The sequence below is a fragment of the Raphanus sativus genome, chromosome 1 (assembly GCF_000801105.2).
Source record: "Raphanus sativus cultivar WK10039 chromosome 1, ASM80110v3, whole genome shotgun sequence".
In the NCBI taxonomy this organism is placed as follows: Eukaryota; Viridiplantae; Streptophyta; class Magnoliopsida; order Brassicales; family Brassicaceae; genus Raphanus; species Raphanus sativus.
In genome coordinates, this window is record NC_079511.1 from 11,076,469 (window position 1) to 11,097,416 (window position 20,948).

Here is a 20,948-nt window from a genome sequence, read left to right on the forward strand (position 1 = left end):
AAACAGAAAGACATAAACATTTAATAAATTTTTGACACTTAGAAAACTTTTATTTTAAAGAATGAAAATGAACATTTTAGATTACAAGTCTTGCCTTTACTGTGAACCTTGAAATAAACAAACTTGAGTTTCCTTTTGTCTGTTTATCAGTTTATCATCGGGCCTTAGTTGGGCCGATTTCTTAAGCCTAATACTATATTCCTGATTTACCCAATCTGTCAAGAAGACGATCTTGGCTCACCGTTGAGCATAAGACACGTGTCATATTTGAACTGTCGACTAGCAAAAGTCATCCAAACAAAATACGTGGCCCGTTGCACTTCACTACATTCAGAGTAAACCTCGCTTTCAAACTCTCTTCGAAGCCATGGAAGCTAATGCCATCAAACTCCACGGAACACCCTCCATCGTCACCGCTTCTAGTACAGCTCGACGTCACAGACCATCCATTCTCTCGCTTCATTACCGGAACAAACGAGTTTCTCCGTTCTCGCTCACAGTCACGAGATGTTCCACCACCAAAAGTAACGAAACAGGTCAAGATTCGAGCTCTTCTACATTGTCTTCGAAGAAAGGACTTGTTCTTGACCTGGGTACTGATTCGTGGGACAGCGAGGAGATTGGATCTCCGGTTGTGAAGAGATTTCTAAGCGACAACGAAGAGAGATGGTACATGTGGTACCATGGAAGAAGCTCCTCCTCAAAGCTAAACCCAGTTTCAGATTCTGTCGGGTTAGCGGTTTCAAACAATGGGATTCACTGGGAAAGAGGGAAAGGGAGAGTCGAGTCCACAACAGACGATGTGGGTTTGGTCATGGGCCCTTGTGAAGACTGGTGGGCTTTTGATAAAGCCCATGTTCGGCCCGGTGAAGTGGTGATAATGTCTAGCTCAAAAGTCAGAGCTGATAGCTCTGTTTACTGGATGTATTACACAGGATACACTACCGAGACCGTTGAGTTTCGATCCCAAGGTTTGAACTTTGAGTTTGGGAATCCAGAAAGGTTCGAGAAAGGTAGCGTTTTTAGGTCGCTCCCCGGGTTAGCGATCAGTCAAGACGGTAGGCATTGGGCTAGAATCGAAGGCGAGCATCACAGTGGTGCGTTGTTCGATGTTGGGTCTGAAAAAGATTGGGACTTTCTTTACATTGCATCACCGCATGTAGTGTTCCACGGAAGTGGGGATCTGAGGATGTATTACCACTCGTTCGACGAGAGAACCGGTGAGTTCTGTATTGGAATGGCGAGGTCTAGGGAAGGGATCAAGTGGGTGAAGTTTGGTAAGATCTTAGGAGGGAGAAAATCGGAAAAGGAAGGTTCGGTTTGCTTCGATGAGGTGGGAGGAAGGTATCCTTGCGTGACAAGGAACAAGAGAGATGGGAGTTACGTGATGGCTTACGAAGGTGTGGATAGAAACGGGAAGATGAGCATCGGCTTGGCTGTTTCGGAAGACGGGATTAAGGATTGGAGACGGGTGCAGGACGTGGGAGCGGTGGTTGTGGCTGGTGAAGGCGGTGCGTGGGATAACGAAGGAGTTGGGTGTCCTTATTTGATTGAGATGGATGGAGAGACTGATCATCAGTGGAGGTTGTATTATAGAGGTGTTGGTAACGGTGGAAGAACAGGGATTGGTCTAGCTGTGTCTGAGGGAAATGAGATCACTAGGTTTACAAAACAGACAGGGATTTGCTTGTGAGACTTACACGTCTTTTTTTTTTTCTTGTTTTTACACGTCTTTTTTTTTTTTGCTTTGAGTTGGTCTTGGAACAATTTGATTTAAGTCATTTGGTCTAACTAAACAGCTCTAAATCTCTTACAGTTAATTATTAAATACTTAGAGCACTAATAATACATCAGCTGAAAAACTAATGTTAAATTACAAGTTGCAAAGATTTACTTTATCAAAGAGACTAAAGAAACTGTGATGTAATTGTGTAAGATGTTTAATGACCGTTACGGCATCATGTGGGGACAAAAATAATAGTATGAAAAAAAAAGATACAAAATCCGACCGTTACAAAAACCTAACATTTAAATGTTTCTGGAGGAAACACAATATGATTCTGCAAATCCAAGCCAAAGCAAAAACTTTCTTTTATTAATATTAATTAATTTCAAGAAAATCAACACATGGAGGGAGAGCAATTCGAGCAACAGGAAGATAGAGAAGGATCATCACCAGAGCTGTTGCAGAGCCTCAGATCCAAAGCGACGGAGCATCTTCTCCGGGAAGAATGGGAAGAGTCTATCCATCTCTACACCAAGTACATCGATCTCTCCAGGACCCAAATCACAAACCTTGCTGGATCCGACCCGGATACGGTTCCCAAGGTCCGTAAATCCCTCTGCTTAGCTCTGTGCAACCGAGCCGAAGCCAGAGCGAGGCTTCACGACTCCTCCGAAGCGATGCGGGACTGCGACCAAGCGCTCGAGATCGAAAACACACATTTCAAGACTCTTCTCTGTAAAGGCAAAGTCTTGCTAGCCTTGAGCAGATACTCGTCGGCACTCGAGTGTTTCAAAACGGCTCTGCTCGACCCGCAAGCGAGCGAGAGCGTTACTGCGTACGTGGAGAAGTGCAAGAAGCTGGAGTTTCAGGCAAAGACTGGAGCTTTCGATCTGTCTGATTGGGTCCTAAGTGGGTTTCGTGGGAGAACTCCTGAGCTCGCCGAGTTCATTGGGTCAATTGAGATTAAGAAGTCTGAGTTTAGTGGGCGTGGATTGTTTGCAACGAAGAACATCGTTACAGGAGCTTTGATCTTAGTCACGAAGGGAGTTGCAACCGAGAGAGGGATCTTAGGAAGTGAAAAAGCGCAGATGGTTATGTGGAAGAACTTCGTGGACGAAGTTACTAAATCTGTGAGGAGATGTGACAGAACACGGCGACTTGTCTCGAGTCTATCCACTGGAGAAGAGGAAGACACTCTGGAGGTTCCAGACGTATCTCTCTATATGCCTGAAGAAGAAGCATTTGAGACCTGTGGTGACGACTCCTCTTTGGATATGGAGAAGCTGCTAAGCATCTTGGATGTGAATTCTCTGGTGGAAGAAGCGGTTTCAGCTAAAGTTATGGGGAAGAACAAAGAGTATTACGGTGTGGGGCTGTGGACACTACCTTCATTCATCAACCACTCGTGTGTTCCGAACGCAAGACGGCTTCACGTTGGAGACTACGCCATTGTTCATGCCTCGAGAGACATCAAGGCCGGGGAAGAGATCACTTCTGCTTACTACGACGTGCTTTCTTCTCCGCTGGAGAAGCGGAAAGAGATGGCTGAGTCGTGGGGGTTTTCTTGTAAATGCAGTAGATGCAAGTTTGAGAGTGTCTTGTCTGTTGCCAACCAAGAGATTAGAGAGTTTGAAACGGGTTTAGAGAGAGGTGTGGACGCAGGGAACGCTGTTTATATGGTGGAGGAAGGGATGAAGAGATGGAAGGTGAAAGGGAAGGATAAAGGGTTGCTGAGAGCATCTTACTGGGGAGTTTATGAAGAGGTTTATAACTCGGAGAGGCTTATGAGGAGATGGGGTAGGAAGGTTCCATCAATGGAAGTTGTGGTGGACAGCGTCTGTGACGTCGTTGGAAGCGATGAGAGATTGTTGAAGCTGGTGGTGGAAGGGATGAAGAAGAAGAATGGAGGTTGTAGTAGTAACATTGCAGAGATGGAGAGAGTCTTGAAGCTAGGTAAGGGTGTTTATGGCAAAGTTGTATCCAAAAAGAAGGCAATGAAGACTCTTCTTGGCCTAGAGTGACTGCAAAACAAATATTTTGCAACTGTTTGTAGGATACTTTGCTTTCTATGTAATTCCTTGCCTCATGGAAGAAATAAATCATCCAGAGCTTTTATTATAAAGATAGTCAAATGGATATAACACTTGTTTTATGATAATCTTTGGTTCTACCATATGGTAAAGATAAATTGAATGAAATAGTTGCATAAAGGAAAAAGATGATGGGAGAGTTTATTCATCAATCCAGTGGTCATGATTAGCACTTCCTCCAGGTTTGTCCTGGAGCAACACCTCTTTCTGCTGTTTCAGCTGGTTAACAAGCCTGCGGACGCTAGGAGGATCCGTAGGGGCTTTCTTCTCTTGGATTTGCATCTCTCTTTTGGAACTAAGATAGGGTTTAGGAGGAGGAGCCTTGTCTTGCAGTACAGCAAGCTCCTTTAAGCGTTTGTATGCTTTCTTCTTTTCCTTTCTCTCTGCAAGATACTCCATCTGGGGAAAAAACATAAACCAGCAAGAAGAAGAAAACATCTCAGTATCATCAGCAGTAGTAATACAAATTAGTAACAAAACTATGTAGACTGTGAAAAGAAAACACAGTACATTAGCTACGGACATGGCGTCATCCTCGCTGATGCCATTCTTGGTCAGTTGAAGGACACGACAACCATATACCCGAGCTGGATCAGGAATAAACGCCGAAACCCTATATGGCCGAAGCATAGTATAAACCAAACACATTAGAGATAAATTCAGAAAGACACGAGAAACTCTCCTATTAAGAATCAAAATCGAAGAGAGTCACATGAACGGTACTTAGTTCAGAACACAAGAAATGCATTGATCAAAACCAATGTTTGGTACAGTACAGATGCATAAAAATGGAGACTTTACTTGATGGGTTCGACGAGTTTCGCTTCAGGATGCTTGCGTGCGAATCGACGAACGTAGGAATCTTCAGGGAGAACAATCTTCTTGAGGTTCCCATTAGAGCGAGGAAAGACAGGAGGAGGTGATCTGCCAATCAAACCAGCAACAACACTAACAAAATGAAACCTAAAGATCTCAACTTTTTATATGCAATTGAAACCCTACAGCGATATGGAATCAATTCGGAAGTATCTAAGTGGAGAGAGAGAGAGAGTAAGAGAGAGAGAGTAAGAGAGAGAGAGAGAGAGGTACGCTTCCATGGCTTTAAGCCAAACAGGCTCTCGCATAGCGAGTCCGCCAACAAGCCTCCTGCTTTTGGAAAGTAAATCTCCTTTCATCCAGGACATGGTCAGCGAGCTTTCTTCTTCACTTTGCTTTTGATCTGTAATTATTTTTATCCCGACGACGAGGAGCCCACGGCGAGGGTTTAGAAATGATGACTCTTTATCGGTTAAAAACCAGCACGGTTATGACATAAGCCGGGTACATCACCTAATGATTTTGGTTTAGAATCGGTTATCTAGATAGAAAGAGCGGACTCTCACGGTTCGTTTCGGTTCAATTAAACAAAAACGACGCCGTTTTAGCGTTCATTTTGACCTTACATAGTCTTCTCGTGTGTCCAGCCTCGTCAGCTATTAGCTTTAGAGAAGAAACTGCTGCATCAATGGCGTTGAGACTGACATCGCTGAAACGCGCCGCGGCTGAGTCATGCCGCATCTTGGAAGTCCGAAGCTTCAGCCACGTCGCGGGTATGCCTCCGCCTTTTAACAGCGTCATCGATCGACCCATCGCTATGCTGCCGCCGCTGATTGCACCTGAGTTCGATCAGAATCAGAATCAACTGGGTTCGATCGATGAGAAGAGCTTCGGGTTTGGGTTTCCTAGTTTTGCTTTCAGTGGATCCATGGAGCTAATGGCTGTACCCAAGAAGAAGGTTTGGTCTCTCTTCATTGAGTTTGTCCCTTCGCTTTCTGATGCTAAAGATTGAAACTTTTCTTAGGGTTTTGACATCTCTGTGATTAGCTCGGATTTAGGGTTTCTCTAGGGTTTTAGGGAGGCGCACTGTTTGACTTGTTTCTGGTAAAAAGTTTTGAAATTTAGATACAGAGTGTTCTTTGTGGAGTTAGCACTTACCTAGTATCAAATGGAAAGATGTTTACTTTTATGATGGCCTTGTCGTCTTGTAGAGTTGTTAATCGAAGCTGTTCTTCATGAAACATGCAGGTTTCTAAACACAAGAGAGGGATAAGAAATGGGCCAAAGGCTCTTAAGCCTGTTCCTGTCATCATCCGTTGCAGGTAAGGGTTTGGTTGGCTTCTCTTGTTTTGCTTTATCTGTTTTATGCTTCTTAATCTATCCTTAGGTTTGAGTTTGGCATGAGATTTAGTTTTGAGGTTGTGAAGGATTTATTGTCATGTCCTTACCGTCACTTGGTTGAAAATTGCATTCAAGTAGAAAGGTAATGAGTTTTATGGAAGACATTGGTCTTGGTGTGTTACTGTGTTTGTCACCCTGCAACATGAGCTGACTTATTTGGCCTTAGATATGCTTTTGGTTTAACACTTCTTTCTGATCAGACTTCCATATACCCCCCCGGTTTAAAGTTCACCAATTTCTTGTGTTTGCAGGAGTTGCGGGCGAGTGAAGCTCCCACATTTCTTCTGTTGCAGCGGTGAGCGGGTAAACCCCAGTGAGCAAGGCCACTAGGACTGATGACCAAGATCTCCTATATGATTACCCTTGTTGGAGTACATCTTCGGTTTCTTAGTCGTAGACTCGAGTGATACTATAGACTTATTAGTTGACTCTGTTTTTTTTTGTCAAATTATTTGGGTTTCATCTGCAAGATCAATATGCTCATGCTTTTTTTTTTCTTGACAAATTATGTTGTTGTCATTGCTTGTTGCAAAGTCTAGGCCAGCTCATTTATATATGTGCTCTTAGACTTAAATAACAGCTGCATCTACTTTAAATAAAGAGAAATCTTCCCATGAAACCATCAATGCAAGGTTTAGAGGCTCTTCTGTAATAGATAGGTTGGCCGTCTCAATAACCTCCTAGGTTCTTACATTGTTGTTTCAGGGCAATCTTTTTATCGTAATAAATTACTTTGTGTTGTTACAATGGATACAGAGCGTGATCACAGTTTTCTTGTAGTAATAAAGATGATTCTTTTTAAAATAAAAACTTATCCCTAAGTACGTCTATGGACTAATCTTGGTGTAGAATTTGATTTGGGCACATCGTGACTGGAACCATGCCATTTTAAGTTGCTTCTGGTTTCCTTAAATGTCAGAGCAGAGAGCACAACGATAACCCTAGGTAAGACTGTTTTATACTAAGCATCTAATGCTAATATCCTTACAAGCAGCCCCTAACAATACCAATATTAAAGCCTTGAGTAGATCTAATCCAAGAGCTAACTATCTCGACTCTGACTCTTCGTCGTAGTTGAATGGCAAAGGAACTGATTTGAATGCTCTGAACTTCCCCACGTTGTTCAAATGCTCGTTTTCTAACCTGTGTTCATAAGCCATGGGCCCAGACAAAGCCAAAATAGTAAGTAAAAGAAATGATTTCTGAGGAACATTTATCAATTGTTTCTTGGTCAAGACGCTACCTGAAGAAATTCCAGATACCACGGCGTATGATCTCGAGAATAGCGAGAAGAGCAACCATTATTTCTCTATGCAAGAACGGGATGTTGAAATCCAGAACAGTCTGCAACCATGCCATCCTCAACACAACGTTTACCACCTACAAGCGAAGAGAAGAGTAAACAATATTAAAAAGAAACCGTAAAATCAAGATTCATTTTGTTCTCGTCTTAGTTTTCACCATTGCAGCGTAGTAGACAGATTTGTGAGGAACAAGAAGCTTCTCTCTCAACCAACTCTTAGATGATTTTTGAAGCAATCCCCAGTCAAACACAATGTCCCAATATGTGCCATAAAAAGTTGCCAAGGCCGAGAAAATCCAAGCAGCGTTTCTCCAAGCGTTTCCTCTGTTAAGGCTATAAGCTGTTCTCAAGCACACAGCAACAATGGTCAATAAATACTTGAGGGCATTGTAGCCTTCTGTTGGATTTTTCTCTTCTATTAATCTCCGAACACACTGAAGGAAACGTGACCAGTAAGGAATCACAGCGACGATGAAGTAGAATGTGCTGTAGACATGACTTGATCTACAAGTGTTTTGTCTGAGCCTGAAGTCTCCCCAACCATAGTAACAAATGTAGAACTCCAAACTCCTCAGTGCTTGAACCTAAGGAAAAGGGTTAGTTATGAAGTTGAAACATTTTTAAAACATGATCATATGAATGGTGAAGAGAATGTGTTAGGAACCAAACAAACCTGGCTTGTGAATTGGTCCGCTAAGAAAAAGTCCGGAAGATTAACCTGCAATTTTTGATAACAAGAAATCAAAAGATCTGACAATGCTTTAAGGCCGGATCTAAGATTTAGAGGCCAAAACATTTTACTGTTAATTTTAATTAAAAAAAATTAGTAGTTAAGGCGAATGTTCCATTCAACATTTTAGTGTTCATCACTTGAGTAATTACCTTATAGAGCGGCGCAGCAATGCAACGGAACACAACCATGATGAAGAAGAAGCGGCTTGACCGATAAAAAATGTTGAAGGGACATATGGTAATTATTATCACTAGCTGCAAAAAAAAAAAAAAACATTGTACATAAGAGGTGTTACTACATTAATAAACGAATGATTTTTAAGATTCTTATGGCTGTAGCGATGAAAATCTTACACCAACAATAAAAAGGGGAAGAAGTTCAGTGAGTGTCTTGTAATCATTAGTGTTAGGATCCATCTCCATGTCAAGGTTCATTATAACAGCAGCTAGTGCAAGCGTGTTGAGACCGAAGCTTAGAAGCAGAACATGTCTATAACCAAGCTCTGTTCCTTGTTTGAATCCGAATATGAAAGGGTAATTCACTCGATATCTCTTCCAAAAGTATATGTTTGAAGCATACATGATCATGTGCAGTACAACAAATCCAAACAAACTGTAAAGAGGGAACATTGTCTCCATGTAAATTTTTTTCCCGTCTGCGCCCATTATATTACGAGCATGTATTAACAAGGCAAGAGCAATCACTAGAGATACTGAGCAGCCAACCAAAAAGCCTGTGAAAGAAGAACAAATATGAGAGATTTTGAGTCAAATTTGTCATGAACTATATAACAAAGTTTTTTTTTTGTGCTAAATGAACTATATAACAGTTATAAAACGTTTTTAGTTACCACTGGAAAACGTTGTCCTATGTTTTTCTTTCTTCACTTTTGGTCTTAAGAGATTCATTGCTTTGCTTCGGTTCGAGCTAGCAAAATATTCCACGAAGATAGACTCAACTCTCACGATAAGTTTGCGGATCTGTTTTATGTAAATAAAGTTTACATAGTATTATTGAAAAAACAGCAAGTTTTTTTATGTAGAGATATTGTATTAACCTCATCAGAGCTAGTGAGGTAGGACTTATCTACCGTCTCCATGTACGTTTTTGCTGCACTTCTTGAAGCAATCTGATAGAGAATAAATACCCAAAACATATTTATAAATATCAAGATACTTATATATATATATATATATATATCTAATTAGATCAAAGTTATTACCTTATCATACTTCTTCATGATCTTTGAAATCGCCAAGGTGTTCAAGAAGCTGAATTAAAACAAACAACCTCTATGAGTTGTTCTTAAGAGTGCCTTAAAAAACAATATACGCACCTGTAATTGTTGAGATGTCGAAGCTTGCGATAAAACTCGATGAAGACATCCTTAAGCACTTCTTCTATTTTCTTGAGATTCTCTCTTGTGAATTTGAGCTCTTCCTGGTGAGAGAGCTTGAGGACGTTTCTAATTCGGGACAGAGGAGTTTCTTGAGCTTTATTTAGTCTGACACGGTCAAGAACACTTAAAGCCTCTGGTACGTTCCCTCTCGTTGAATCTCCATGGTTGGATCCATCAGCTAATGTCTCCCCTTCAAAACGAAACACACACAAAAAACATTCAAACCTTTTGTCCTTTCATGCTAAACCTAGTAACAAACAAAACTATCCCTGCGAACTTACGATTCTCCGTAGCATCCAAGGCATTCACATCGACTGATACTGGTTCAGAACAGGTCCAAGACGAGGAAGGTTGGTCTACTTTGATTCTGAAAGCAATCAGAGCATCCATTTGTTTGTTTAAAACCACTGCCTCCTTGACCATTTCCTCCACTTTAGACTTGTAAAAACGGTTCACTCTATCGAACTCAAGATCTAGGGTTTTAAAGAACACAAGCTCTGGCTCTCTCCCTGCTTCTGCAACTCTCATGATGGACGTCTCGTATCTTTCAAACCCATCACCACCAATCATTTCACTCACCATTATGTCCTGGTTTTCAACTTCTTCTGACGTGGCGGCTCGGGTGCAACGCTTTGTCAGGCCGCTAAAGTTGCGGTGCGCAGGTTGCTTGCGTGTTACGGCACCTGATCTTTTCCGTGCATTTTGGATTTCTTGAAGAATGGATTTGAGACAAGAATAATCCATGTAAGCCTGTTGCCATTCTGGAATCATCTGCGCAACAAACTCTTTCCCAAACTTCATTGTTTTGTTCTCTTCTCTAGATTTCTTTTAAATACTCAAGAAACCAGATCCAATCACAAAACCCTCTAGTGAACAATAAAAGTGGAAGACAAACAATGAAATAAAAAAGAATGTAAGCAGAGATCTTGAAGAATTAGAAGAGAAGGTTGATGAAAAAGTTGTAGGAGAAGAGTGGAATTGGCCAACGAATAGACCGGAAGAAGTTGAATTAGTTAACCATGCAAATCTCGGAATCTATTCAACGTCCACAGACAATATATAATTATAAAACAATATTTTTCTTCTTGCATTTATAGAAACAAAGGGTTATTGAGACAGCTTTTGGTGTCTAATCATATATACAAGTGTACAGCTTTGCAAATGGATTTAATTCCAAGTGAGAAAATTCAAAAAAATTGAACTGAGTATGGAAAGGACATTTGGTGCGGTGACGACGAAAATCAATAATTGCTTCTTTAATAACCGCATGTACGAAAAGTATTTCTCTAATATAAGTGGTACGTTGGTCAAGTAATCTTTCATTAAAATACTAAAATCAGATTCAGAATAAGAAAAAGGGACAAAGTTAGTATAATGTTAAACGCGTTGCTGTTTCTTTCTGTTGTTCTGTAAAACGAATTAATATTTACTGTGTAACGAATCCTATCAGAGAACAACGAAGATGTGCATCCAACAACTTCAATGCTACTGAGTATACGTAGTGACTCTTCTTTTTTTGATCATACCGAATAGTGGAGTCTCTACGTCTTTTTTTCTTTACAGTTAGGGTGTATATCCATAAAACGGATCTTTTGTTTTTGAAACACCCATAAAACGGATCAATATTAACTATATACACATATCACTATGTACATCACGGTAGCGTTTCTCATAACTCAAAGATATCCATGTTGTCAAAAAAAAAACTCAAAGATATCCATATTTTGGGTCAATTAGATATAAAGGGATAGTGAGAAGAGATAAATTACTCAGATTGAGGAGAGAGTATGTACGTGTGTATCAAGACAAGATTGTCCCCATTTTAACACAATATCAACATTGATAATGATTAAATTGATTTTATAGTTAAAAACAAAGTTCATTACATTGGTCTCCAAAAAATCAATAACAAATCAATTTATATAACACTTTTACTGTGGATACTCAAATGAGTTGTAAGCAATGGACTCATATCTATGTGGTTATATTGGAAGAGAATCATTCCTGGCATGCAACTCATCATTCTGTTAAAACCACTGGACTACCATAACGTAGGTATCCTTTTAATTTTAGTTGAAAAGTTTATTGTGAAGGTTCACTATGACCTGATGTTTAATGTGATTGTATGTTATCTTTTCAATTTTAATGGGATTGATTATTACTGACCAAGCTTTTTATTTAACTTGAAAGGTATTTTGTGTCTATGGAAAAATCCAGATTATTTTTTTAGAGAAGTGAAATAAAAGAACTTTTTATTTGGTTTTGATCAAATATATCAAATTTTCAAATACAAAAAAAGATAGTTAGCTATTTTCAAAGCCAGTAAATTGGTGTATTTTTGGGTTAACATATGTATAAGTAATGAGTATTAATTAATGCATTTAATCTTGAAAATGTAAACCAATAGCTTAGTTTATTATTTATTGACAATTCTGCTAAACAAAGAGTTTAGAAAAATAACATAAAAGAGATTTTTTATATAAAAAACCTACCAATCAGCAGCTCTAAGAGAGAAAGTGTGGGAGAATTTCTGTAGCACCGACACTAGGATATTTTTTCTATTTTTCTCTAGGACATCTCCATTAGTGAACCCCGAGAGAGGTTCACAAAATATTTTTTTTTCTATTTGACTTTTTTAAAAATAATAATACTAATAATAATAATAATCGGACCAATCGTAGGCCGCCACATATCATGGGGTCCACGAAATAGTCATGAACCCGTTTCATCCGAAAAAGACTTTGTGAGACTGAGTTCTTTCTTGTATATTATTAAAATATTTTTTTTTCTTGTGACCAGTGTGATACTCTCTTTTGAAACTCCAATGGAGATGGTCTTATATTTTGTTTGCTAGAATTATCGTTTCCTTTTGTTTGTTTTATGTTAAGTTTCTGAGATATTTTCATTTTCTTCCAGCTTTTTATATTTGGTTTATTTTGATCTTTGTTGTAATGGTTATTGTAGGTTATTCGATGGATTTTTTAGTGAACTTCAATAAAACGGCCTTTTCTGGACCATACTAAATTATTAACCAGAGAAAGAGACCATCTATGTCCTAAAAACTTTTATTGAGAAGACACTGAAGATGACTGAATCACCTTATAATGCAAAAGAAAATTTTGATGTCTTTAAAAAACTCGGGACAAGAATACAAGATCACCTGATAACAAATTATTAGCAAAAACTAATTTTAATATCAGTGTGGATTTTATCATTGACTTTTTTTTGAAATTATATTTGTCTGATTATATTAATAATTTAGAGATGTTTTTTCAAGAGTTTGTTTTGACTTTTTTGGTACGATGATATTCTTTTTTTTTTTCCTTTATGAGCGTATACATGATCGCATAAAGGAAATGTAGACGAAAAAAACAAAGTCAATTCAATGGATTTTCCTAAGGTCTGAGGGGGGGGGGGGGGGGGGGCGTATTTGTCGTTTTAAGCGAAAGTCCGAGATTCATTTAGCTGCTACATGTTTTAGAATAAACATAGAACTGAAAATTTCAAATTTATTCTCATATATTTATACTAAATTACGTACAGCTAGAGAACATCATATATTCATGTGTGGCTTGTGTTGTAAGTTTGATCCTAATCTTTGACTCGGCTTTTTCCTTTATGGGTTTGTAACGGGAACGTACATGAGGTACATGGCCATGGCTGACTTCTCCACGTACGCGTCAAGATTTTTTTGGTTATTTCTCTTTGGCGAAGCTTCTGGCATAATCTTCTACTTTAGTTACGTTACATATTCTTTTGACCAAAACGCTACACATAATTCTCTTAACCAAAACGTGTAACAAAACGCTATATATAAGTCCGAACGTTAGACTAGTGCCTCGCTCGATTTTGAACACTATAGTGTAAATCGATTTCTTACAACTATTGCTACGCTGTACCATGTTCAAAGACATGATCTCTGTACTCAAAAATCCCATCATTTATAGTAAAAATAGTCACACACACACACACACTATCTTAGACCTGAGTTATCTCAGCTGGTTTAGCAAAGCAGCGTTGAGAAAGAAAGATGGACATCCAAATATTATCTTTTCACTGGCAACGAGGACGATCTTGAAAGTGATTCTGTGGTTTCTGTCTGTAACTTTGAGAAAGTCGTTGACGACGTTGACGCACAAGGTTTCAAGAGCGGTGTTCCAACTCGACTAGAATTTTCATTGGCTACTGAGAAAGAAGCACCCCAGTTTTTAACAACCTCCAGCTCATGATCATTACCTTGAACTGGAGAGGTTTCAGGAACATCAAGCACTTGATGATCGTATTCTTCAACAGATGCGATTGTGCTTGTTTCTGTTCGAATAGTCGAATCATCTCCATGCCGTCTTCTTCTTCTGGTTGCTTTTCCCCAGCCGTTTATTGTATCTCTTACCCTCTGAGGTAACAACGCTGCCTTGTAATTTGTTCCCATCTGGAAATAACATATGAAATCCATGATCATTTTAGCTTGTGAGTTGTAAGCACTAACAAAGGTAGAAGCTCTAAAAGTCATGTTACCTGAGTGACAAGTGCATAGAGTGGCAATGTGCTGTAGCTACATAAAAACTGTCCAGCAAACCTACAAAAAACATGCAGTGCCCATCAATCTGTAAGAAAATATTCACAACCCTATCATGATGGCTTAACGGAGGAAACTTGATTACCCTAGAATTAATCGCAAGTAGACAAGTAAATGATTCCTAAGGAAACAAGAGTTGTATCCAAATTGCCACTGAAGAAACAAGAATAGATTATGTCAATGTAAGATAACATTTTTAAAGCGTGTGACTATAATACTATATGTTTTTAAACCATATATAAAGCTATGAGATGATAGATAGACAAAAACTTACCCAAAACCAGAAGAACGAAGCGAGTTCAAAGGCATTCTGTAGGAAACATAATGCACATAGGTCACATATCTTTTAAATCAACAAAACATAATAATTTGTTGCTAATAGAGGTTCATAAGATTTTGCACACCTGAAACTGAATGAAATGGATAAGTGATAAGAGTAATTCTGGTTTGTTGAACCAGAAAAGTTCATCACGGGGTCTCAATTTAACACCAGAAGCATATTCTGTTATCCCAGCGTTCTCTAATACTAAAGTTGCGATTACATGCTGCAACTTTGCACCGACAAAAAGAACAAGCTGTTTTGAAATTAAAAAAGATGCAAACCATAGTGAGATAGCTAAATGATATGAGACTCAATATCCAAAAAAAGAAAAAGAAATATAATATGGAAAAATTGTTCTTACAGCTATTGGAAGGATTGCTAACCAGAAATAAAGATTTGAACCTGCATTAGCATATCCAAATAAACGCTTAAACTACGCAAGAGAAGATTAGTATAAATCAATTGCATGTAAGCGATTACACACCACTAAATAAGAGAATAACAGCAATGAACAACATGCATGTGTTTTCTCAAAAACAAAACATGCATGTGTTATACAATACTCACAAGAAGTACTCACCATGCATGCACTTATAACCGTTTATGAATTTAGAGTTTTTAACGCTAAAAAAGCAAGTATTTTGCATTAAGATGTTTTTCGGTATATGCATACCTTTTATGTTAAAAAGCATGAAAGCAACTACAAATCCCCAAAGTGGCCCACTGCAAAAGAGCATATTAGTTAGTCAAATTTCAAAATAATGAACCATTTATCCTATACTCAACATGATTAATTAATTCTGTAAATTAGCTCAGATATTGAATAATGACTATATACACGTTTCAGACTGAGGCAAGTTAATAAGCTTATAATAAGAGATGAGTTCTATAATTCGATTACTATAAAGTTAAGTAGTCGTTTTACAACACTATTTTTCTACGAAAAATGTAACTCACCTGACACCAACAATTTTTTGGAACTCTTCCTCCATAGAGCGGATCATATAGCTATGAAAATCGTATGTCAGTGTTAGGTGATGGTTCTGTTTAAAGGAAAATACAAAGGATTACGTCTCTTGAAAATAACTATATGAATGAAAATAGAAACACAAATTTTCTGGAAGTGAAGGAATACTACAAAAGGTTTATTTTTGCTAAGTATTTGAATTTCATTAAAAAAAAAGAGAAATGTTATTAGCTATTGTTTTAGATTATTAGGTTGTCCGAGACTCCGTATGCATTCTACAAAAAGGTTATATTAGCTATTGTTTTAGATTATTAGGTTGTCCAAGACTCCGTATGCATATAAAAATGTTGTGTTGCTCTCTATGATAAACATAGATGAGGGTTGAATATAGAACTGAGGAAAGGTAAGTTCTAAATCCTAAGTGTAATTACCAAGTGCTATAAGTAAAATTCACCATTTTCTACCACTTCAAAAATATACATTGAGTACGTCAGCTAGGAAATTAAGAATATTGGAAAGTGATAGCATTCAAATGACATAAGATAGTCACGCACCATGATGAATCCCTTGCGGAGTGTTAGATAGTCAGGACGAACAACAGAGTGACCAAATTGTCGAAAGAAACATATCTGCAAGAAATAAGAATAAGTTTTGAGTTAGCAGTTGAATTTTTAATCACAACAAATTAAGTAAATTCTGAATGAATTTCCATTGGATTTTAGGATTTTTTTTTTAATTATACAGATATATCCTGATCCATATAAATTGGAAAAAATATCACATATAATATTTACAATTTACTAAGAGAGTAAAAACCTACCACCCATACAAGTAATCTATTCTTGACCAGAGGAGTAGATGTATGATATTGGACAAATGTTGTTTGCCTTCGTAATATCTTTTCACGTGCGACCACTGCCAATATTAATGTAAATAATTTTCTCTCTGAGAAATACAAATTATTGAACATTAATTGTAGATACGAATTCTGAAGAAATCAAACTAGACCGCAATATTCATATGCTTTACACCAAGAAAAATATTAGGCATATGTAGATATACCATAATCTGAACTATGTCAGAAATAAACTTGCAAATAGTTACTTCTTACATTGGTAAATAATAACAAGGTGATTGCTGACTCCTTTAGATTTTTTAACTATAATAGACGTAGGAATCTTTTGTGCTAATACGAAAAGAGTAGATAACATTTTGTGCATACCTGTTAAGCAATCATTTCGATCCATCTGAGCCTCGTCTTCCCAGATCCTCCATCTATGAATCTGGAAAAATATAGCCAAATAGGTACACTATCAAATTCATATAGAATATTGAATAATTTAAGAAGTATGTATGTAAGGAGAAGCATAAGATTCATAAATCTTATACACGAAAACTTCAGTAGATAAAACTAAACTAATGTTTGATGATGGTACCTTCACTATTGCAAGGAGCATAGTCAAGCAGCTGTAAGTTACATGTGTGACTGCCATTATAAATATGAAACGATGCAACTGTTCCATGCCTTCATATGAAACAAATGGCTCATGTCCCTGTTAAGTAGATAATGTTATGTCTTTTGACTACAATATAGATCTTTGGTTCATTTTTTTTAATCACTGTAGAGAGACTATCATAAAATGAGTTTAATAGAAAACCTCACTGCAAGTAGTCTCGCCTATGCCAACCAGTCTTCTCTTGAAGATGTGGAAGAATGGAGATGTCGTTAACCGAGTCCGTTTGACAGATGAGATAGTACTTTCATGTTCCTCAATGATCTCAGACCGGGAACATGGGACAAATCTGTTGTCGTAGAAACTTGAAGAAACGCATATGTTAGCTATTGTGCTAGAGATAGCTGTAAGAAGAAGAGATATGAACCCGAGCAGCATCAGCTCTGTAAAGCAAAACCATTTCAAAAACCAATAAATATATAGGACAACTATTACTAATTACATTGTTTAATATATTGATACACCAACCTTCTTTCATTTTCTCCAATGCAGCAAACAAAGGTTTTCTCTTTGTTTTCCGCAACCACTATTGACAAAATAAAACTCAGAAGTTATAACAAAGCGAAAAATAAAAGAGCATTGAATGGAGCGTTTCAAAAAATTTAACATTTGGCTCCTAAGAATGTACAAAAAGGGAAGTCTACCATACTTTAAAATTCCCACAATTCTTACTCAAGGCTAAGTATTTTAAAATTTCCAATAAATCTCTAGGCAAACATTCTAATTAAAGAATATAAAAAGAAATGCAAACATACATTTACATAAAGATATCTAGGTACTTACGTTACTAAGCCGATGAATGGAACGCTCAACGATCAAAGAAACAACTACAAAGACAGTCAAAACTGTAGCAACGGACCAAGTTGGAGTTAGACCCAACGTTCTCTCCCTTGGTTCTGCTCCATAATCATTTTCTTCTCTCATTGCTGCGTCTCTCCTTTGTATTTAATTTCCAATTGATTACTCACAATATTCTTCTTTTGCAAGAAGTTTAAGTTGTAAAATATAGATAGACCATAAGCCTGTATTTAAAATAACTAATCCTCTATAAGAGTTAACACTCGATGGGAAAACTGTAAGCAAAGTATGGGAACAGAGAAGCACAAAAGTGTAGTCGTGTTTGCAAAGAAGGTGGTTGACAAAACTGGTGAAGAAACAGGACGTAGAGAGAAAAGGGAAGGCTTTTTAAAGCTACTCTTTAGTGAAAGCTAAAGACGTTAACAAACATTTCGTTCTTACTCTCAAAAAGATTTGTATACCCATATAAATTAATTAAGCTTATAATAAAGATTTGGTTAGATGAATAAAAATACAGAATGTGGATTGACAGCACAGTTATAGGATCTTGAGGAATCTAATTGGAAACTGCCCAACTCAATAAATGCATGTGTGGATCTTGATTCCCGTGATTAGAACAGCTAATAATAGTATAATCGATCAATTATATACTATGTAGTATTCGTTTGCTTTAGCCTTTAATTCTCCTTGTCTATTCTTTGAACTGAACTTGTTATTTGTGATTTGTCGAGGCTAACAAAAAAAGAAGAAGCTTAAAAAATATTGAGTTCGATTACAGGGTATGAAGTAAAGGTACTTGTTCTCACACTGGAAATGAACTATTATAAATCATGTGTATGATGTATCATTATTTGTGTGCTTTAAGTCGATTTTTGAAGACAAAATCTAATCGATACTTTTGAAAGGCTTTGTGTACTTATCTCTTCTAATAACTCTTTTGTTATTTTAAAAACGATACAATGCATAATTCATCATAATTTTGTATGTTGTATGATATTTTCTTCAATAAAGCCATCATGTTAAGCTGTTTTTCCATAATGGCCAACTGGTATGTATATGTCTATTATATTGTTTTCTAGAAGTTATAATTATATAGGATCATCACGTTTATTTATTCCACGTCAATCATATATAATGTTATATAATGATGAAGCATATGATAATGTCATTGGATTATATGAAGAAGCATATGATAAATATATGGCTGTGGATTATATGAAGAAATATGCGTGCCATTAGGTGATCAACAAATGATGATTTGGTTGGATTGACTTATCACTCAAAATTTTGATAATAGAAAAAAAGAATTTGCAAACCGAACATCGTGGAGTAAATTTCGCATTATTATGAAAAGTCAAACCCCGACAAGTTGAAGCCGAAGGACGCCTATTTGTACTTTTCTACTGTACTACTGATTGATCATAGATCATAATTTTTCTTTAATTGAAGTTTTTGTCAAACATAGTTAACAATAGTTATAATTATGTTGATGTTTGTTAAGTGGACATGAGTATTCTAACTATTCTTTTTTTTTTTTTTTTTTTGTGAAACATTCTAACTATTCTTTGTTTCCTTTATCACTACTACAGATACTCAAATGTTGTAAAAGTCAAATTAAACCAAGTCTTTCCAGTTCGTGAATCCAAAAAAAAAAAAGTCAACATTCCAAAAAGACAAAACTCCGAACGAAAGAGAAGGTTCGAAATCCTCTACGACGTGTCTCAACCAATCAGAAATAAACACGTGCCAATAGCTCACTTCCGTCTTCCACCTTCCTTCTCGCCCCAACGACGACGATTGAGAGGGAAAGCAACAAAAAAAAAAAACAGAAAGTTATCTCTCTCTCTCTTTGAAGTTTCCGCCATGGTTCTCCGATCAGAAAACACCTGGACGTTCCTGTTAACCCTAGCGATCCTCTCCGGCCTATCTCAATCTCTCCACTTCGAACTGCGATCAGGTCGAACAAAATGTATATCGGAAGACATCAAAAGCAATTCAATGACCGTCGGGAAATACACCGTCGTCAAACCCGACGAGGCTCACCCTTCACCTCCCTCTCACAAGATCTCCATAAGGGTACTCTCAAAATCCTTTCTTTTTTTAGATTTTTTTTTAAAATTTTTGATGAAACTTGTATATACACAAACACACAGGTGACATCGAGTTACGGGAACACGTTTCATCACGCGGAAGATGTGGACTCGGGACAGTTCGCGTTCACGGCGGTGGAAGCTGGAGACTACATGGCTTGTTTCACTGCCAACGGTCATAAGCCTGAGGTGACGTTGAGTATCGACTTTGATTGGAGGACGGGTATTCATTCCAAGAGCTGGAGTAGTGTCGCCAAGAAGAGTCAAGTCGAAGTGAGTCTCTCTTTTTTTTTTTTCGTATTGTTTGGTGATGATAATAACTCAATCAGATTCTTCATTCTTGATGTCTTTGTTGTGTTTGTGTTTTGTAATCTAAAGGTTATGGAGTTTGAGGTTAAGCAACTGATTGAAACCGTCAATACGATTCATGATGAGATGTTTTATCTCAGAGACAGGTTAATAAAGTTTCTTCTTCTTTTTTTTTTGTACTATAGACTCCAATATGAACTTGTGGATGTGTTTTGTTTTTGTCTCAGGGAGGAAGAGATGCAGAATCTGAACAGGGCTACAATCTCTAAAATGGCTTGGTTGAGTTTCCTCTCTCTTTTCGTATGCTTAGGAGTCGCTGGAATGCAGTTTATGCACTTGAAGACGTTTCTGGAGAAGAAGAAAGTTATCTAAGATGGTTAGTTAGTTAGATGGAACAGTCCCACTCTTGCTTTTTCTCAAGGAGTCTTTTATTCCTTGGGATTTTGTACATTTAGATCTCTGTGGCTTAAGCATGTCCTCTTGGAACTGGAACTTAAATGAATGCCAAAGTGTTTGCCATTTACACTAACTAGAATTCATAACAATACTCCATAAGTAGACATCTTAGCCAGAAGCAACAAGAGAATAATATGCAGTCAACAATCTGCTGCAACTAAAAAAAAAACTTGACAGATAGATAGATAGAAAGAAACTGCCTAGTGTTGCACCACAGGAAGAATCTTCTCTGGACACAAAAGCCTCAAAGTTCGGTGCAGAACTTAAGCACAGGAATGGCTTCTTCCTCCCAAATGAGTTCCAACAGAAAGGACTCTCCTACCTTTACACCATGAGCATCACGGAACTCTCTCCATCCTTTTCCAATTCTCATTCTTCCAGTTGATCTGGTCTTCAGAAGATCCACCATCTGTTTCTTCACTCCATCTTTACCTAACAGCTGTATCTT

The 20,948-nt window shown here is 37.6% G+C and overlaps 7 protein-coding genes across 10 annotated transcripts; 4 read left to right on the plus strand and 3 right to left on the minus strand.

The window, feature by feature from the left end:
• The first annotated feature begins 297 nt into the window (after positions 1-297).
• Positions 298-1,796, plus strand: LOC108842108 (uncharacterized). The gene has a single exon (XM_018614925.2). The coding sequence runs from the start codon at positions 368-370 to the stop codon at positions 1,691-1,693; it is 1,326 nt and encodes a 441-aa protein (XP_018470427.2). The 5' UTR covers positions 298-367; the 3' UTR covers positions 1,694-1,796.
• A 239-nt stretch (positions 1,797-2,035) lies between these two features.
• On the plus strand, positions 2,036-3,878 carry LOC108844071 (methyltransferase FGSG_00040). The gene has a single exon (XM_018617312.2). It carries the CDS (start codon positions 2,128-2,130, stop codon positions 3,745-3,747), a length of 1,620 nt encoding a protein of 539 aa, XP_018472814.2. The 5' UTR covers positions 2,036-2,127; the 3' UTR covers positions 3,748-3,878.
• On the minus strand, positions 3,818-5,087 carry LOC108844159 (uncharacterized). The gene is made up of 4 exons (XM_018617410.2): positions 4,906-5,087; positions 4,618-4,740; positions 4,327-4,429; positions 3,818-4,215 (listed from the first exon to the last, which is right to left on the minus strand). Exons 1-4 carry the CDS (start codon positions 4,998-5,000, stop codon positions 3,958-3,960), a joined length of 579 nt encoding a protein of 192 aa, XP_018472912.2. The 5' UTR covers positions 5,001-5,087; the 3' UTR covers positions 3,818-3,957.
• Positions 5,088-5,250: 163 nt separating this feature from the next.
• On the plus strand, positions 5,251-6,652 carry LOC108853170 (uncharacterized). The gene is made up of 3 exons (XM_018626623.2): positions 5,251-5,590; positions 5,881-5,954; positions 6,285-6,652. The coding sequence occupies exons 1-3, from the start codon at positions 5,321-5,323 to the stop codon at positions 6,361-6,363; spliced, it is 423 nt and encodes a 140-aa protein (XP_018482125.1). The 5' UTR covers positions 5,251-5,320; the 3' UTR covers positions 6,364-6,652.
• Positions 6,653-6,963: 311 nt separating this feature from the next.
• Positions 6,964-10,538, minus strand: LOC108854753 (phosphate transporter PHO1 homolog 7). Of its 4 annotated transcripts, none has more exons than XM_056988442.1 (11): positions 9,750-10,538; positions 9,406-9,646; positions 9,292-9,340; positions 9,127-9,198; positions 8,920-9,049; positions 8,423-8,802; positions 8,219-8,323; positions 8,010-8,054; positions 7,495-7,920; positions 7,277-7,413; positions 6,964-7,176 (listed from the first exon to the last, which is right to left on the minus strand). In XM_056988442.1, the coding sequence occupies exons 1-11, from the start codon at positions 10,267-10,269 to the stop codon at positions 7,080-7,082; spliced, it is 2,202 nt and encodes a 733-aa protein (XP_056844422.1). In that variant the 5' UTR covers positions 10,270-10,538; the 3' UTR covers positions 6,964-7,079. The 4 variants fall into 4 exon arrangements, with proteins under 4 accessions (XP_056844422.1, XP_018483898.1, XP_056844389.1 ...); XM_018628396.2 differs by having other exon boundaries at positions 9,406-9,658; XM_056988409.1 differs by having other exon boundaries at positions 9,406-9,653; positions 9,742-10,538.
• Positions 10,539-13,307: 2,769 nt separating this feature from the next.
• On the minus strand, positions 13,308-17,771 carry LOC108845150 (MLO-like protein 14). The gene is made up of 15 exons (XM_018618412.2): positions 17,631-17,771; positions 17,316-17,373; positions 16,992-17,230; positions 16,770-16,886; positions 16,556-16,616; positions 16,154-16,248; positions 15,888-15,962; positions 15,324-15,409; positions 15,040-15,089; positions 14,728-14,768; positions 14,449-14,619; positions 14,319-14,354; positions 14,130-14,197; positions 13,984-14,044; positions 13,308-13,897 (listed from the first exon to the last, which is right to left on the minus strand). The coding sequence occupies exons 1-15, from the start codon at positions 17,769-17,771 to the stop codon at positions 13,514-13,516; spliced, it is 1,683 nt and encodes a 560-aa protein (XP_018473914.2). The 3' UTR covers positions 13,308-13,513.
• Positions 17,772-19,420: 1,649 nt separating this feature from the next.
• LOC108850893 (transmembrane emp24 domain-containing protein p24delta9) lies at positions 19,421-20,567 on the plus strand. Its single transcript, XM_018624354.2, has 4 exons — positions 19,421-19,721; positions 19,799-20,008; positions 20,114-20,190; positions 20,272-20,567. The coding sequence occupies exons 1-4, from the start codon at positions 19,509-19,511 to the stop codon at positions 20,414-20,416; spliced, it is 645 nt and encodes a 214-aa protein (XP_018479856.1). The 5' UTR covers positions 19,421-19,508; the 3' UTR covers positions 20,417-20,567.
• The last annotated feature ends 381 nt before the right edge of the window (positions 20,568-20,948 follow it).